At 36.6% G+C, this 18,062-nt stretch overlaps 1 protein-coding gene across 1 annotated transcript in view; it reads left to right on the forward strand.

The window, feature by feature from the left end:
• PTPRD (protein tyrosine phosphatase receptor type D) overlaps positions 1 to 18,062 on the forward strand; it is a 406,959-nt gene that overhangs the window by 10,734 nt on the left and 378,163 nt on the right. The window contains exon 3 of the mRNA XM_045562129.1: positions 7,282 to 7,361. Within this exon, the coding sequence (XP_045418085.1) occupies positions 7,282 to 7,361 (80 nt within the window). The remainder of the gene's footprint in view (positions 1 to 7,281; positions 7,362 to 18,062) is intronic.

Consider the following 18,062-nt stretch of genomic DNA (forward strand, 5'->3'; position numbering starts at 1 on the left):
ACTCAGAATATGATGAGGTTAGAAGATGATCTCTTCTTGCAGAGTGTACAGTTAATTGGAAAAGAGAACGTTTAATTTTATTAACTATTAGAATTACAAATAATTACTAATAGAGGTTCTTAACATATTACCTAGAATTATCTTTGTAGAATTAGATTAATTAACTTATTATATATATGTATTTACACATATGATTTATAATTATAATTTTTGAAAAATCAGAATATCATCATAAAACCTGTGGATTAGGTATTTTTTTCAAAATATTTAACCCTACAACAGGTGGTGTAGATTCATTTCTTTTCACCAAAATGATGGAATTGTAACTTATTGTATTATACGAGGTGTTCTAAAACTCTGAGTGTAGTTTTAAGCTTTAATAGGCTCAGAACTATAAATGTTAACAAACTTATAGAGAAAGTTATTCTGTACCCATCTAGTTTGTGAATTTGGATGATAAATTTTTAATTTTAATTTTTTTTCAGTCAGCATTTGACATTGTATTAGTTTGTTAGAGCTATTGCGACAAAGTACCGCACACGTAGGTGGCTTAAATAACAGAAATGTATTGTCTCACAGTTCTGTTGGCAGGTTCCTTCAGAAGGCTGTGAAGGAAGGTCTATTCCAGTCTTCTCTCCTTAACTTGTAGGTGACCATCTTCTCTTTGTGTCTTCACATTGTCTTATCTCTGTGTGTATCTGTGTCCAAATTTCTTTTTATAAGGACACCAGTTATGCTGGATTAGAGCCCACCCTAACGACTCATTTTAACTTGATTACCTCTGTGAAGATGCCATCTCTAAATAGGGCCACATTCTGAGTTACTGGGTATTAGAACTTCAACATATAAACTGTTGGAGGACACTATTCAATCCGTAACAGCCATCTTGGTCTATTTTGCTTTTTTTCCTCAACCATAGTTTGGGAGGTTTTATAGGATTTGCAGTCAAGGGAACCATGTCTGAAACTTGTTAGCACGGAGCTTTTGGGCCAGACACTGATTACTACTCTGAACCTCAGTTTTCTCATCTGCAAAGGAAAATAAATCTTATGTTGAGGAGCTTTTGTGAGATCAAATAGCTAAAAGAGGGGCAGCTTTCCAGTGTAATTAAACTGACTTGAACTTGAGATTCTGCTTTACACCAGCTTTAGATGTGAGAAAGGTTACTTTTCCTAGATCTTATTCTCATTTCTTAAACAGGAAATAAATGTTTGTCTTGTAGTAGCACATTGTGTAGAATTTTAAATGAGTTCCATAAATATTAGTTACTAAGTCAAAAATGCTTTTCAAAAACCGTTTTGTAGAGTATGACAGTGTTCACTCTTTTCTTCCTTTGTTACTTCTATGTGACAACCCAAAATTTATGGGCCATTCATTCTGGCAGTACTCCAGGCTATTTTATTTTTCTTCTGGAATATGGTGAGGCTTTGAATCTACAGGTCCATAAACACATAGCTTTTTTTTTTTTCCCTTAAACAAAATTACATGAAATGGTAAACCCTCATTGGTATATAAACATATAGTAGTATCAGCTCTTCTCATGCTGAACTCACAAGAAAATTCAGCCCTAATGCCCTAAGGCCTCTGTTGTATGTCATGAATTAACTTCTATGCTATGCATCTAGACTGGTACTACCATCCTTGGGAGAACTGAGAAGAGTCAAGGGCTGACTAAATTTTGTTCTGTTTTTAATGATAGTGGACAGAAGCTTGTTTCCTCAAAATCCTTCCTGCATTCCTAGTTTTGATGTATGTTTGTAGCTTACTGATTTTGATGAGGTAGGCTGGAGGCAGCCATTATTTCACTTCACACAGATGGAAGTTGAAGCACGGAGATGTCAGGAATTGTCTCCAGAGCCATCTTGAAATAAGATAATGAGAAAGTGGGGAATCCAACACCTAATCAGCTCAACCACCAGTCTGCCTCTGTGGGATCAAGATTGTATTATAAAATGGATGTCATGTGTTTTATATAGATATGGATACCAAGGAAATCAGGAATGTCTCATGCCATACAGGAAAAAATTGGGATTATGTTATTTATCATGGCAGTAGTGTGATTTGAGTAAGTTTCCTTGGAATGCAGTGTTATGATTTATTATCTAATTCACTAATACCCAAAATGACAGCCTATTGCTATCAGTATAGTTCTAACCTTTTATCCTTAAGTTTCCATTTAAAGTTTATATGCAGAATTTGGGGGATACTAACTCTAACTCTATTCCTACTTTTCCTGCTGATGGTTTGAGATTTACTGTTCTGTAGGATATACTCAGCCTGTGTTGAAGGCCTACTACAAACTGACTTCACCGACATCTTAATTCCTTCCCACACCAAAACTATAGTATATGTTCAATGGCTGATTTATTGGTTTCTTAAAATGCTTTAAACATATCAACATCTAAATCATATGCTTGTTTTTGAAGTGTGTTTTACTCCTCTCAAATAAAGATTCTATATATTCTTCAAGATCTTTGTCAAATTTCACAAGAACTTTTTGACCAGTGAGATCACATATTCCTCCTCTACACACATACTAATGTTTAACATTCAAACCATTTATTTGGATCCTAACACATCTTATCATGCTTTGCTATTATTTCACATTCCTGTATTTCCAAACAAGCAAATTTGTTAGAGGCATTGCCCTTGTCTAATATTTGTGTCTGACATGTATTAGCATGATGTGGGAAATAGAGAGTTGACATTTAATAAATATTTGTCTCTAGATTCTTTGGTACCATATTTTAATTCTTTGGCTTTATCATTAAACAAATTTCTTTGTAACTATCTAAATTTTTAAAATTATTTTTCCCTAGCTATTAATATGTAAAGAAAAGAAAGAATACATGTGTTTCTGAAATCAAGGTATTAGTTTGTGGATTTTTACTTCCTTCTAGCTGTTCATATACATACCTTGGAAGTTCCTAAACATGGATGGAGTAAGCTTGACAAGTGTACAGTAACTTCGTTAAAGTTAGAGCTCTAGGGCTTTATAAAACCTACTCTCAAGTAGCCCAGTACTGTGCCCTACAAAAAGTAAACAGTCAGTATAGCAAATGAGCATACCTTTAGCATGGCCATTACCATCTCCGTCAACCTGTAGGGTGGAAAAAAATGGCAGATTGGTATGCTGCATTGTTTTTGATGTATTTTCCAAAATAAGATTATCCCATACACATTACATATAGGTTCTTTCACGTAAGTCATAAATGTTTAACAATATTTAAAAAATCCCTATCCTTGTAGAAGTATAGTCTACTAGACATGGGGACAATACCAATAAACCTAGCAGATAATTCATATAATATGTAATTATATAATATGTTGAAGGTAATAAGTGCTACAAGATAGAGCAGCTAGGGAAACTGAGGCAGAGAAGTGATTTGGTCAGGGTGAAATGAAAGTCAGTGCTAAAGTTGGTGTAGAATCCTGGTTCCTTGACTGTCACTGCTCCTTTCCTTGGACTATATCGCTTTCCTTGGACCCAGAACCCATTCCTCATTATCCACTTGGATTCCTTCCCTCAAATTTCAGTACCTTTTCCTACTGCTTTTCTCCCTCTAGTCTAGACTAAAAGTCTCTCCTTATCTGATTCCAGTTACTGAAGCTGTAAGTCTTTAGATTCTCAGTGCTTTGGGCTGGGCATTTACTAGTCTGCCTTCTGTATGTGTTCCCAAGAGAATTTGAATCCAACTCTAATTTCTATGTAACTTTGACTTAGGTTATTCTTATTGATCAATGTATTTTATGTTCTTCAAAATGATTTAACGGGTAACTAAGATAATGTATGCATTGATAAGCAGTTTCTAGAAAAACTATATTACATTTTCTTAGCAGAAGTTTTAAATTTTGATGGCTGTAAAGAAGTATTTGATTTTATGAATATGCCACAATTCATTTATTCTCTCTAGTATTGAATATTGAGGTTATTTCTAGTTGTACCTCTTTTTAAAAAAAAAAATAATAACATCTATGTTAATGTTGGGTACAACCCAATGAAACTGCTTGATGATATGGTAGGTATATATTTATCTTTATTGGATACTGCAAAACAGTTTTTCAAATGGTTTTTACGAATTTGCACTCCTATCAACAGTATATGAGTATTAATTTGTTCCACAACCTTGCCAACATGTGGTGTTGTCCAATTTCTTATTTTAATTATTCTGATGAGTGTGTAGTGGTTCCTCATTGTGACAATAATTTGCGTTTTTCCCATGACTAACATTGTTGAGCACCTTTTCATACGTTCAGTGGCCATGTGAGTAATCACTTTTGTGAATTGCCTGTTTAAGGCTTTTATCTCCAACCCCTCTCTCCAAAGTAAAGGCAGGGAACACAGTAAAAATGCTTAGTGTCAGGCCTGTGGTGGACATATGTTTTGCAAATATCTTCTTCTACTCTGTGGATTGCCCTTTCTTAATAATGTCTTTGCATGGACAGGCATTTTAATTTTAATTAATTCCAATTCATCAATCTTTATTGTTATTAGTTTGTCTTGTTTCAGAAACCTTTACCTATCCCAAGGCTACAAAGATATTATTCTGTGTCATTTTCCATAAGATTTGTTGTTTATCTTTCACATTTAGGTCTCTAATACTATGGTTTTGTATATGGTGTGAGGTAAAGTAGCGATCCCCAACCTTTTTGGCACCAGGGATTGGTTTCATGGAAGACAGTTTTTCCTTGGACAGGGGTCAGGGGGGCGGAGCTCAGGCAGTGATGAGAGCAATGGGGAGTGGCTGTAGGGGTGGTAAATACAGATGAACTTTCTCTCACTAGACGGCCACTCACCTCCAGCTGTGTGGCCTGGTTCCTAAGTTTCATGGAAGACAATTTTTCCATGGACTGTGGGGTGGAGTGGTGGAGGGAAGCTCAGGTGGTGATGGGTGGCCCGGTTCCTAGCAGGTTACGTACGAACTGGTACTAGGCTGTGGCCTGGGGGTTGGTGACCGCAAAAGAGGGTCAACATATATTTTTATTCAGACAGATATCCATTTGACCCAGCACCACTCATTGGAAAGATTATTCTTTTCCACTGCATCATAGGGACACAGTGGTATATAAATCAACTGCCTGAGTACAGGTGGATCTGTTTCTGTACTTCTTATTTCATTCTACTGGTCTGTTTGTCCTTGAGCTAACACTTCACTGTCTTAATTTCTGTGGCTTTATAATAAGTCTTGGTAACTGGTAGTATAAATCCTTTACATTTGTTCTTCTGTAAGATTGTCTTGACTATTTTGAGTCTTTGCATTTCCTTATAAATTCACAAATCGATTTTTCTATTTCATAAGAAAAGTATGCTAAAATTTATGTCAGAATTACAGTGAATACATAGATCAATTTGGGAAAAATTGACATCTTTACAGTAATGAAATTTTTAAACCATATTATAATCATCTATTGAAGTCATATTTATTACTAATGCTTTATAATTTGCTGCAAAGAAATCTTGTGAACTTTTGTTACATTTGTTCCTTGATTTTTAAAATATTTTTGATGCTGTTGGAAATAGCATATTTTTAAAATATTTGTTTTCTAGTTGTGAGTATATAGTATAGTTGATTTTTATATTGAGCTTGTGTTCAGCACCGTACTAAATTCATTTATTAATTCCAATAATTATGTCTCCTCATGTTTTCACATATTCTAGTAACTAGTCAAGTTGACTAGCTCCTATCTAAGGACAGACAAACCCAGCATGCTGTTAGAGACTGTCCCAAGGAACCACACACGGGCTATTCAAAATGTCATTCTTTTAAAAAGCTTTTGAGTGAAAATTTCCCTGCTTTTAAATTATTAACCCTACTTGAATTATTGTATTCATCCCTGGCCAGAAACTGCTTAAGGAAAACAGCATCTGAAATTGTGCTAACTACTACCTGTCAGTGTGCTTGGTGAGATCAGTTGAGATCACAGATACATATGTCACTTCAATTATATCACCAGGAAGGAACGTCATGCTGTGTGGTTTTAGCCAATGGGGAAGGATATTTTAGAACAATTTTGCTCTCCCTGAGCTATGTGATAGGAAATATTTATAATTGGAAAAAGGAACAAATAGGCACAAGTAAGTTCCAACTTACTGACCTTCCTAAATCGCAGAACGATGTACCCTACTTTAAAGATCTGAAGGCTGAGGACAGTGATTTTACCAACTGATTGCTGTCAAAGATGATCAAATTAATTTAGATGTAACTCTAAGAAGCCAAGTTGCCTAACTGAATATTTAAAGTGAGGTAAATGTACTGAAGAAAACATACACTTATTTTTCTTTGTTTTTTTCTAGATGAGGTAAATATTTAACACCTTGTTGTTGTTAGCTCTTACTGTATACTGAACCATCTCAAAACGTAGTAGCTTGATCTAATACCCATTTATTTATCTCATTCTCTGGATCAAGAGTTTGAGCTGGGCTCAACTGGGTGGTTCTGCTGTTGTTGACCAGGCTCAGCTGGTCTTGACTGGGTTTGCTCCTGAGTCTGTGGCCAGATCCTCTGGGGATTGACTGTTCTAAGATGGCTCAGCGAGGTAGTTCATCTCTGCTCCACATGGTCTCTCTTCCTTCACCAGGCCAGCTGGGGCTTGTTCGCACGGCAGTGGTGGCAGGGGACCCCAGATCAGCAAGTGGAAGGGACTTTGCAAAGCTTTTTCCTGAGGTTTCTTGGGCTTCTTGAGGCTCAGAATCAGAAGGCACACAGTGTTGCTTCCGTCCCATTCTTTTGGCTAAGGCACATGGCAAGGCCAACCCGGAGGGGGAATAGACTCTTCCACCTGAGACACAGAATAAAAAGACGGTTTTTTTTTTTTTTTTTTTGGTACATTCTATACCCTCCATATACCAAGCTATAGTGTTTTATTATGTTTTTTTAAGACAGAAGGTTAAATACTGGTAGTCTCAAGTTTATTTAGGTAACTAATAAGAAATACTAAGGAATTAAATGACTTCATGTTGGGGTTTTAAAAGCCTTGCTTCAATAAGGGAGGAAATCCTGGTGTGAAGACTAAGGGATGAAATGTAAAAGATAACTAAGACTGAAAAGCTAATTTGGGAAGGCAGCCAGCAATTGACTCACAGCAGGCCCTAGCTTCTAAATCCTGAAAAAAACGATTTTTGAATTATTGGAAAGGCCCTGTTTTCTAATAGCCTGAATTTCAGTGTACTATTGGGTATTAGTATCACTGCTAGCATTACAAGGTTTAAAAGGGTCAAAAAAAGAGACTTTGATCTACTAAACTTCAGAAACTTAAATTTTTTTTTTTTTTTTTTTTAAGTGAGTGTAGAAAGCCTTTCCGGAATCACAGATTTAAAAGAAAGTGTGACCATAGAGATCCGGAATGCCAACCGTTTCTTTGTACATGAAAGCAGATTTTTTCCATTTGCGTTTTTCAGGAACGCAAATGAGAACTAACATCAGGTACTTTACTTTTTAAGTAAAATTTCTAAAGTGTGTTAAACTTCTCTACGGGAGAGCACTGGGAGGAACAAAAAAATCATTCGGTTTTCTAGGGCACGTTGCTGTGTTGGAGCAGAGAAAAGCAGCTCAAAACATTAAAAAGTGACATTGTTTCTGATTGTTTTAAACAGAGTTGGGAAGAGAAGACTGCCATAGGATCACTGAAAAGTCAAACTGGTGAGGCTTTTATAAAGGGTCTGAGGACTTCACAATACAGCTTAATGGCTGTGTCCAAATAAATGGATTGGAAGTGTCTGCAGAGGCTTGGGGGCGGGGTAGGCAGTGGGGGCAGACTGCATTTTTTAAACCTTTGGCACATAGCCATTGGAGAAGTCATCTAAATATAAATCAGACCATGTCTCTCCATAGCATAAAGCCCTCCAGTGTCTTCCATTGCATTTCAAATGAAATCCAATCTGTGTTGCCTACAGGCCCTGTGCAATCGGGCCCACTTTGTTTTCCCAGCCTGCCTCATATCATTCTCTGCTGGGCCCTCTGGGCTCCAGCCACACCAAGCTCATTCCTGCCTCCAAGTCCCTGCCCCGGGCAGTCTGGCCCTTGGCTTGGGAAGCTCTTCTCCATTTTGTCTTGTCATTCACATGCAGGGTCACATGCCACCACTTCAGGGCTCTTCACTGTCACCCTATGTAAAGTCTCCCCTTTCCCTTCCCATATACCAATTATTCTCTACCCCATTACCTCGTTTAATTTTCTTTATAGCACTTTATACCTTTTTTAAAAAAATTTACTTGTATTTTTCTGTCTCCTAGCATTGGAATGTATCAGTATTAGGGACCTTATTGTCTTATACATTGTTATATGTCTTTGGTACCTACCACCTTGCCTTGGTATTCAGAAATATTCATGGAACAAAAGAATGAAATAATTCATTTTTAATACAGAAACACAGTCCATATGTAAAGTTGTTTAAATTTAATGTAGATGGTTTATAATTATAAAATGAGGACAGTGTGTGAAAATCTCAAACAACAGCAATGTTTTTTCTCCTTAACTGTCACATAGAGATTGGTGGACAGATAACTAAAAGCTCTTTTTGTCTATGGTCACCTAAAATATAGGTTAAAAAAATCCAAACTATAAACTATCTAAGGCAGTGGGTCCTTAATGATTTACATGGCCTAGGAAAACTTTGTACAACTTCTATTTATTTTTCAATCTCATTTTTAAAATTCTAATTGTGTGTGTATGACACTGTATTTCATCAGTAGTATATTAAGTATATATAATATGTAAATATGTATTTTCGCATGTATTTTTAAACATGTACTATATTTGTGTATGGGGTGTATGGACCAATCTAAAGTGACATGTTTGAAAATAGTGAGGATTTATGCAAAGAGTAGTTTTGACCCTGCTGACAATTGCTGTGGGAAGAAGTGAGCATATTTTTTAAAGTGTGGCTGTTCAAATTGTTATTACATGGTAATATGATAACATGGTTGAGCCTATGATTAAAAAAAAATTAAAACATTATGAAGGAAAGGGTCAGTCTATTCCATTTGTGACAGAAACATCGAGTAGACCAGAAAAGGCAGAGAAATTCTTAAAAAGGCATTTTAATATGGAGCTTGGACCCCCACCTAGTAATCCTTAGACACCTTCCTGTCCACCTTCCACGTCTGTGCCAGTTCCATTCCTGGTTTGCTTCCTGAGCGTGTTCCTATTCGTGTTAGTATTGTCAGGTTTTCATCTAAAATGTCGGTTCTCACTGCGCTCATGGCTGGAGAATGACCAGATGCACCAAAGTTAGGCAAGCATGAAAATGAGGTTTATTGAGGAGAAAAAGATAGGATTATAGGGCAAGGGCAAGATACAGGTTTACAGAGCCTGATACATACGCCACAGATGACAACCAGACCCACGGTGGCAGCAAAGGGAGAGCAAAAGGAAGGGCGCAAAAAGGGGCCTGGTTATAGTCTGCGTCTTGTCTTAGGACCTCCCTGGTGGCTCAGACGTCACCAGGGAACCACATTGACTGGACAGTTGGGAGTTGCATGACCTGAGTCTTACTGTGCATGCAGATCTCCCATGAGTCTCTCTGAAAGCGCGGTTTGCAGGGAAGGTGTGAATCGCTGCAGCACCCACTTTCATCCCTAGGAGACCCAGAATCCCTCGCTATCTACCTAACAGTATGGCTACTTCTCTGTGTTCTGTGCAATATAAAAATTTGTGTTCTAAAAGGCTTGTATGAGGCCTAAATCCAGCAGAGAAGTTTGATTGATGTTTTTATTTGACATTTGCTTTTCTTTTAGTTGTGTAGGCCATTCATTTAAGATTACAGCTGGTATCTAGAAAGTTTAGTATTGAGAAAGTTACTACATCTAGTTTGCTATTAGGCTTTTAATGACTCTAAACTCCTTTTTTGATATCTGTATTTTGTATTCTGTTCGAGTATTTTATAGAAGTACAATAAAAATCACAGTATTTTACAAAGCCTTTTTCCAGAGGTCTCAAATTTATTTTCTCAGAGTGACTATGGGAAAAATATTTTTTTCATTGCTACTCTGACATATCTTGGTATGGGAAATGCATAGTGCTTTTATTGCTGCAGGAAATTTTCGTACTTTATTATCAAATCACTTTATAATGCCAACTTCTTTTGAAAAATAACCATTGTGTGTCTTCATTTCTTCTTTCAATATGGCCATGTTGCCCTCAGCAACTTTATAATAAAATGCACTCAGGCTGACGTCTCTCCACCGAGATACCTAGACTATATGACTCTGAATTCACCATGTGACACATTCCTATCTCTTCCCAATTAGTCTACATGTATCCTTGCTAAAACTTAAAGAGAAAAAAAGAAACTCTGTAAGAAGAACTTGATGGTAATATGTAAAATCAATTTGCCTTAAGGTTGTGCAAACATGTGTCTGCATGTAACTCATTCAATTACCAATATGTGAGAATTTAAAAAATCTATTTCTGGTTAATCATTTTTCTTTCCAAGCACATCTATAAACTCTTTGACTCTAAGATACACAAGTACATAATAAAAGGTTACCAAGTTAAAGATTGACCCTTTGGAGAATTTTTGACTTGTGGGATAAACTTTCATTTGTGAATTATTTGTTCGTCTTCTAGGACAATGACTCAAATACCTTCATCTAGTGAGATCCTTTCATCCTTCCTTCCTCCACCCCAACTTTAAGTTTGTCTTCCCCCTTCATTTGTGCCAATCTTAATATTGTCTCTTTGCCAATTAAAGGGGAGATCTTTTCTTTGTGTTGCTCATTTTAGAATTAATCATGGCTCCACCTGAATTAGCTATCTCTGTTTTAGTTAAGTCAGAAATGATAAAAGTAGATACAGTACTATGCAAGTAAGAAGACTGGTTCTAAACCCTCCTCTGAGACTAACCAGATGTGTATTTTGAAGTTATTAATTTCATTATGTCCTTTTACTTCATTCATTGTCTTTTAAATGAGGAGGTTACTAAAGATAATTTGTAATTTTTTCCCCAGATTTTTATCAGTCGATGGTTTCATTGAAGGAGGGGGTAGATGTGAAGAGGGTACTAACAGTAAAGATGAGTACAGTATTACTGAACAAAATATACATGCAGAGTGAGAGGAGAGAAGAGTGTGTTTTGAATATATACCATTAATATTTGTCTTTTCTCCCTTTCTTTAGATTATGTTTATATTTGGTATAATAACCATTTATTTGGTTTCTCCACACAGAATCTAATTCTTCTGCTATGTGTGTTGTTCATACAATCTCAGAGAGACACGGGATTAGTCATGAGGACAAACTGGGATTATGAGGAGAATATTGTTTAATTCCACTTTCCTTAGCTATTCGTGATGGCTTCTCACCCTTCCACTTTCTATTTCTGTGCTAGTAGTGATTTGAAAGAACATTCCTTGGAACTGAATATTTCTCTCCTGAGACTATTCCCTTGGAGAAGAGCTAAGCTCCTATCATGAGAGATGGGAACCACATCTATTCACTGACAGACATCAGTGCATGTCTGCTCCATTTAACAGCTTCATTCTTTTAATTGGTGACAATATTTATGCCGCCTAAGCCTGTGAACTAAACTTTTAAGGCAAGCCAACTTTGATTCTAGCTTAGGACAAAAAGGGAAATTTGGGTGTCATCCATATTCCCATGCCCAGAAATTCAAATCTGTTTTGAGTTTATGTACTAAAACTGTACTGGAGACACCTAAAATTGGTGAGTTTAAAAAACAATGTATTAGAAATTGATCTTAAAACTTTACTTTTTTTTTTTTCCATTTTGAATTTTTCTCAATGTTAATGAACTATCCTAAGACAGTGTTTCCCAAACTCAGCAGTGTTGACATTCAGGGCTGGATAATTTTTTGTTATGAGGGGATGTCCTGTGGATTATAGAATATTTAACAGCATTCCTGGCCTCTACCCTTTAGATACTGTGAGTACCCTCTTTATGTTTTGAAAACAAAAATTGTCTCCAGACATAGCTCTTGGGGAGAGGGCAAAATCACTTTCATTTGAGAGCCTCTGGTCCCGAGTTTTGATTACTGAGAATAGACTGTAGATAGATATACCACCTGTAAATATGTTAGGTCTGTCTGGATGTTTCGTGGTCCCCTGGTTTCCAGTATCAAGAATGAGTACTGGTACTGAGCCAAGCCAATGACGGAATGATCACAAATACGGAGCAATTTTATACAAACAACTTATCACATAAAAGAAAGAATGAAAGTAAAGGAGGAAGCTACACAAACTGAAAATATGTTCCAGAGAGAGTGTAACAGGTCATTCTCCACGAATGCAGAAAGACCCTGGAAGTCTGATCACATGTTGCCTTTTATAAGCTCACTCATTTGTCCTGCCTTTCTCCTGGCAGGATTGGTTGTCTTTCCCGCCTTTTGGGGTGATTGACAGGTTGGGGTTATATAGCAGATCACATGACAATTTACATAACAGGTCGTTTATGTAATAGTTTCCCTTTCTGAGTATGGATCTTTCCCAGAATCCTTCATGAAGCTCCACCCATGCCATGCTAATTAGATGATAATGAGTTGTAGGTCAGTTAAATGTTACGAGGAACTTTTTACTATGTATGTTCCCACCAGGGAACATTTCCTAGCTGCACTTTGGTTCCCAGCTACAATTTGGTTACTGCTCTCTGCTCTTAGCCACTTCCTTGCCGCCTGCTTACCTTCTGCCAGACCTAACAAGTAGGTTAAATTGCTTTTCTTTGAGCTCCAGTAATGAAGTATTTATGAATGATTGAAAGGCCTTCTCATTTTATTTTTAAAATAATTTTAAGGAAAAAATAATCAATGCTAGATTACTCCATCTAGGGAGTGGTAAATTCTCCTCAAAGTGAATTTTAAAAATTGCTTTTCAAAGTAAAGAAGTTAAATATATCATGTATTTCTACACTTCTTTTCTACTATGTATTGATGGCACTAAAACAAATAAAATACATATAGTTAAAGCCTTACTACCAATAACATATTTTAAAAGATAAATGTATTTTAAACAAAATCTATCATGTGTGCATTGAAAAAGAGCCCCCCTTTTGATTTCTAAGATAATGACAAAGAAAATTAGTTATAGTGAGTTAGAAATGATGGTTTGGTTTCACATCTGTGTCTTCTTGAAAAATACTAAGAGAGTGAATGTAAAGTGTTCTCACTGCAAATGATAACTATGTGAGGTAATGCATATGTTACTAGTCTAGATTTAGTCATTCTACAATGTATATTATATATACCTCAAAACATCATGTTGTACATGATAAATACATACAATTTTATCTGTCAATTTAAAATAAAACAGCAACAAATTATGCATTATTGTTAGAATGTGATGTTATTGGTAATGTGTACTCACCATATAAATGCAATCTGTCATAAAAGAAATTTTAAGGCTAGATAGACTCATAAATTAGTTTATAGGTCATAAGTAATGTATTTAGAGCTTTATTTATACATAGGTTATTAAAAAGTCAAATATAGGGGATAATATGAAATTTTGGAATAAACATGCATAATTGCCTTATGATAAATTAGGCTTCTGATGGTATATTTACCATGAGAATATCTTATCTAAACCCCTTCATTAATTACTTCTTATAACAGATTGAAAAAATAGCCTAATAAGTTATTTAACATAAGAAAACCTCTGAGATTAAAATAATAGAATCTGTGTTCCTTTTTTTTCTTTTCTTTTTTTTTTGAGACAGGGTCACACTCTGTCACCCAGGCTAAAGTGCAGTGGCATCATCATAGCTCAAATTCCTGGAGCTCAAGTAATCCTCCTGCCTCAGCCTCCCAAGTAGCTGGGACTACAGGCATGTGCTACCACACTCAGCTAATTTTTCTGTTTTTGGTAGAGACAGGGTGTTGCTCTTGCTCAGATTGGTCTCAAACTCTTGGCCTCAAGGAATGCTCTCGCCTCAGCCTCCCAAAATATTAGGATTACAGGCGTGAGCCACCGTGCCCAGCCAGAATCTGTGTTCTGTTGTTTGGGTGGAAATAGTTGGGTTGCATATCTGTTTATACTTTGTGGGAAAGGTCAGTTTCTCACTTTTACAATGTCTTTTTGGAAGAATGGAACAAATAGCAGATTCCCAATGGCATGTTGAATAGACTTGTATTTTAACTTTTCCACTGCCAGCTTCCACTAGCATCACATAAAACTAGATAAAAACTATGACATACAATAATAGCTTAAAGAAATTAGATGCTTTTTCTAAAAATGTCCTTCTTTTCAATCAGAATTATAGTTCTATTTGTAGGAAAAGAAGTTTATTGAGGAAGGGCAAGATAGATTTATAGAGCAAGAGCAAGATATGTTTGCCACAGACAATGAACGGACTCCTCTGTTGTAACAAAAGGGCCTTAGATATGGTCTGGGGTCTTGTTTTATAGTGTCTGGATTGGGCCCTCCTCATGAGTCAGATGTCACCATCAAACCACTTTGATGGACAGTTGGGAGTTATATGACCTGAGTCTTATTGCACATGTGGATCTCCCATGAGCCTCTCTTAAAGACCATTTGGGGGGGTGAACTGCAATGTAAATTTAAGGTAATGACATTATAATTAGCCTTAGGTTGTTCTAGGTCACCTTCCAGACCCTGTTATACCTCTGCATTCTTTTGCAGTTGGTGTGTTAAGTTTTTTTTTTTTTTTAAACAATTTATTTTATTTTATTATTTTTTATTTTTTTGAGACAGAGTCTCACTCTGTTGCCTGGGCTAGAGTGAGTGCCATGGCGTCAGCCTAGCTCACAGCAACCTCAAACTCCTGGGCTTAAGCGATCCTACTGCCTCAGCCTCCCAAGTAGCTGGGACTACAGGCATGCGCCACCATGCCCGGGTAATTTTTTCTATATATATTTTTAGTTGTCTGGATAATTTATTTCTATTTTTAGTAGAGACAGGGTCTCGGTCTTGCTCAGGCTGGTCTCAAACTCCTGACCTCGAGCGATCCACTCACCTCGGCCTCCCAGAGTGCTAGGATTACAGGCGTGAGCCACCTCGCCTGGCCGGTGTGTTAAGTTTTGATTGGCAAATTGGTAGGGCGTTCCCTCCTCCCCCAGATGTGGCAGTTGCTTGGGACACCCACCTTTGTCCCTTGGAGGGGCCGGAGGTCCTCACTGTCTACCTAACAACAGTATTTCTATTTGGACATTTTTCACTTTATTGATCCTTCTTTTGCATTCTATGAAGTAGTTTAAAAAAAGAGACAATATTTTTTGGCAGGATAAGGTGTATGGATGAGGAAGTGAGTGGTCCACAGGTTAAATGGGTTTCCTTACATAACACAGTGAATCTTTAGGGTCTGATTAGTAGAAAGGACTATAAGGACTTGGAATTCCCACCTCATTGTTTCAGTCTACAATTCGGAAAACACAGACCCTTTTGTTCAGTGGTGTTAAAACCTGTAGCTGTTGTCTATGCTGTCCGATAGAGTAGCCACTAGCCATGTGTGGCTGTTCAAATTTAAATTAAACTTAAACAAAATAAAAAGTTTACTTCCTTTGTTGCACTAGGTATGTTTAAAATGGTCCATTATTAGTGCAAATAAAAAACATTTCTGTCCTGCAGAAAGTTATATTGGAGAGCAATGGAAGATTCTTGTGCTATATACCATGATCAAATATTTAGGGGAGATGCCCTTCTCTCAGAAAATCCACTTGACTAAGTGAAATGTTGAAAGTTTGTTTTTGTTTTCTCTTTTCTTTTTATGTGTCTGAGTTGTAACTGTGTGCTGAGGACAGAAGGAATTCACAGGGTGCCCTCAGAAGCCTCTGCCAGGCCTGCTGTAGGCTCCAGGGCCCTCCCTCCCTCTAGCTTCAGCAAGAGCAGCCCTGCTTTTGTCTGTTTTACAAATTGGACCTTCCTGGTAGCACATCTTTTGTACAAATGGATCCCTCTCATAAATAACTGGAAACCGCTTCTAGTCAATTTATAGAGGCCTGGTTTGGGGAGATAGGTAAAAAGGAGTCACAGCATTTGGGGACTTCCCCCTTCCCATGCCATCCCTCCAACTTAATGCATATTTACATGGATATATGCTCAGGTTAAATATCATTATGATATTATTGTTTCTGAGATGTCTAGACTTGAGAGGATGGGTTTGTTTTAAGACAGAAGAAAAATGTTTAGAGATTAAACAATAATACCTAGTGTTCTAGTGACAGCAGTAGTGAGTTTTTTATTTTTTTTAAGTTCTATGGAGAATTTTTTTTTAAATGCTTATTAATTCTTTCCTTTTCTCTCCCTGTTATTTAGACTAATGATTTGGTTCTCTAACCACTTCCTAGAGTGACTAATGAAATTTTTAAAATTATGAACTCATAGAATCATTTAGATTGTAATATGATACGTTTCAGTTCATTGCAGCTATTATACTTTTTGTCTTAGATTTTCCTACATTTGGCCGAGTGGCACCTTATCATCTAAGATCCTTTTGCTGAATGTAACCTAGTAGTTCCTGAAAGCTTCCTTGCTTCCTGGTACCACAAGATGTTCTAGATGTTTTCTTATTTTTGGAACACAAATCACAAAACCTGCCATCAGTCATTTCTCTAAGGACCTCTAAGGATATTTCTAAAAGAAGAAAAGCCCCAGTTTGCCTTTTTTTTCCTTATGTTAATACAGTCTATAGAAACACATATCAACAGTACAGAAAGCTGGAAAAAATACAATTCCTTCAGTATTCATATTAGTTTGAATATAATATACTTATTACAGAAAAGCATTAAACTGTTAAATTGAAGAGAAAGAGTTGGATGGGTGTCAGCTTATGTGATCACTTGAAACAGTGATTTGTTAAGGCTTGTAGGCAAGTGTACTCTGTTGTTCCATTTCAAATTATATTACATGCATTGCATGGCCCTCTGAACTGGTAATTTCTCTAAGCACGTATATACATAAACACAAAAACAAATATTTAGTTAATTGGAAATCAACAAAATTATTGTTTCATAAGATCTTTGTGGTATGAAAAGTAAGAATCCAGGGAGTTTTAACTTTTTTTCTGTATTTTATTTCAAACTCCTATAGATGATTCGGTTTTGTCTGCGTGTCCCTGTTAATGGAAGACGCAAAGGGCAAAACATAAAAATCAGAGTTGACCTCTACTGAAGGCTATTGGATAAATGCAGAATAATCTGTGGTGCAAGCTAAAGCATGGCACTTTTAATGTCTTTGAACCCCTTTTTCTTGCTCTTTTTTTTGCAGAATGCATAGCAATCCTTACTATAGGCTAATTAAAAATACTTGTAATATTGATTCATCCTCATTATTTTTGCTTTAAATAGTTCCTTAAAAATTTCTTTCCCATTTTTGTTCCTAAATTTAAATCCTACCTTACTGATATATAGTCAGCATTTATTTCTCTTTTGGTAATGTTTGTATGTATTAAACAAGATAGGAGTGGAGATTGGCTGGAATGAACATCTTCAGTCTAACACACTCCCAACTGAGCTATTTCGGCAGCCGTTAGGAATGAACATCTTGAATAGGTTTTATCTTCACACCTCTGATCTCCTTTTGTCATACCTTGGCCAAGGGCATTGCCCATTTAAGTATAAATATGTATGTTTGTATCTGCATTCATTTCTAGAGTGCTAGATCCTATCACTGTTCCGAGTCCAGAGGTAACATTTGAAGTTTCATTTGGAAAAATTTGGTCTTCTTTTGCATTTCAGCCGAGTAAGAGGAAAAGCCAAATCACTTCTTCCCTGAGCGAGCATTCATAGGTCTCTATCTCTGTGATCACACGGAGTCATTATGTAGCAGTTGGCTCTGATACGCTTGCACAGACACAAATTGAGTCCGACAGGACTGATGTCTCCTGGACTTTGCTGTCATTTGAAATGCTGGCATGAGGATGGAGCAGCAAAAGCAGAAGGGGGTGGAGGTGTAGAGCTGATTCCTTTAGCACTTCTGTGAAGTTTCGAGATTTTTAACATTTGATAGCTGTGCACTGCTTGATAAGTTGTTTTTCAGAGACGATTGATAACAATAGCTGATTTGGAACAGCTGGGTAGCTTTTGGATTCAGGAAGATGTGTTTCAGTGTACAAGTTGCTTCTTCATGCCGCCCACAAATCTCTTTAAAAAAAAAA

This window comes from Lemur catta, chromosome 10 (assembly GCF_020740605.2).
Source record: "Lemur catta isolate mLemCat1 chromosome 10, mLemCat1.pri, whole genome shotgun sequence".
Lineage (NCBI taxonomy): Eukaryota > Metazoa > Chordata > Mammalia > Primates > Lemuridae > Lemur > Lemur catta.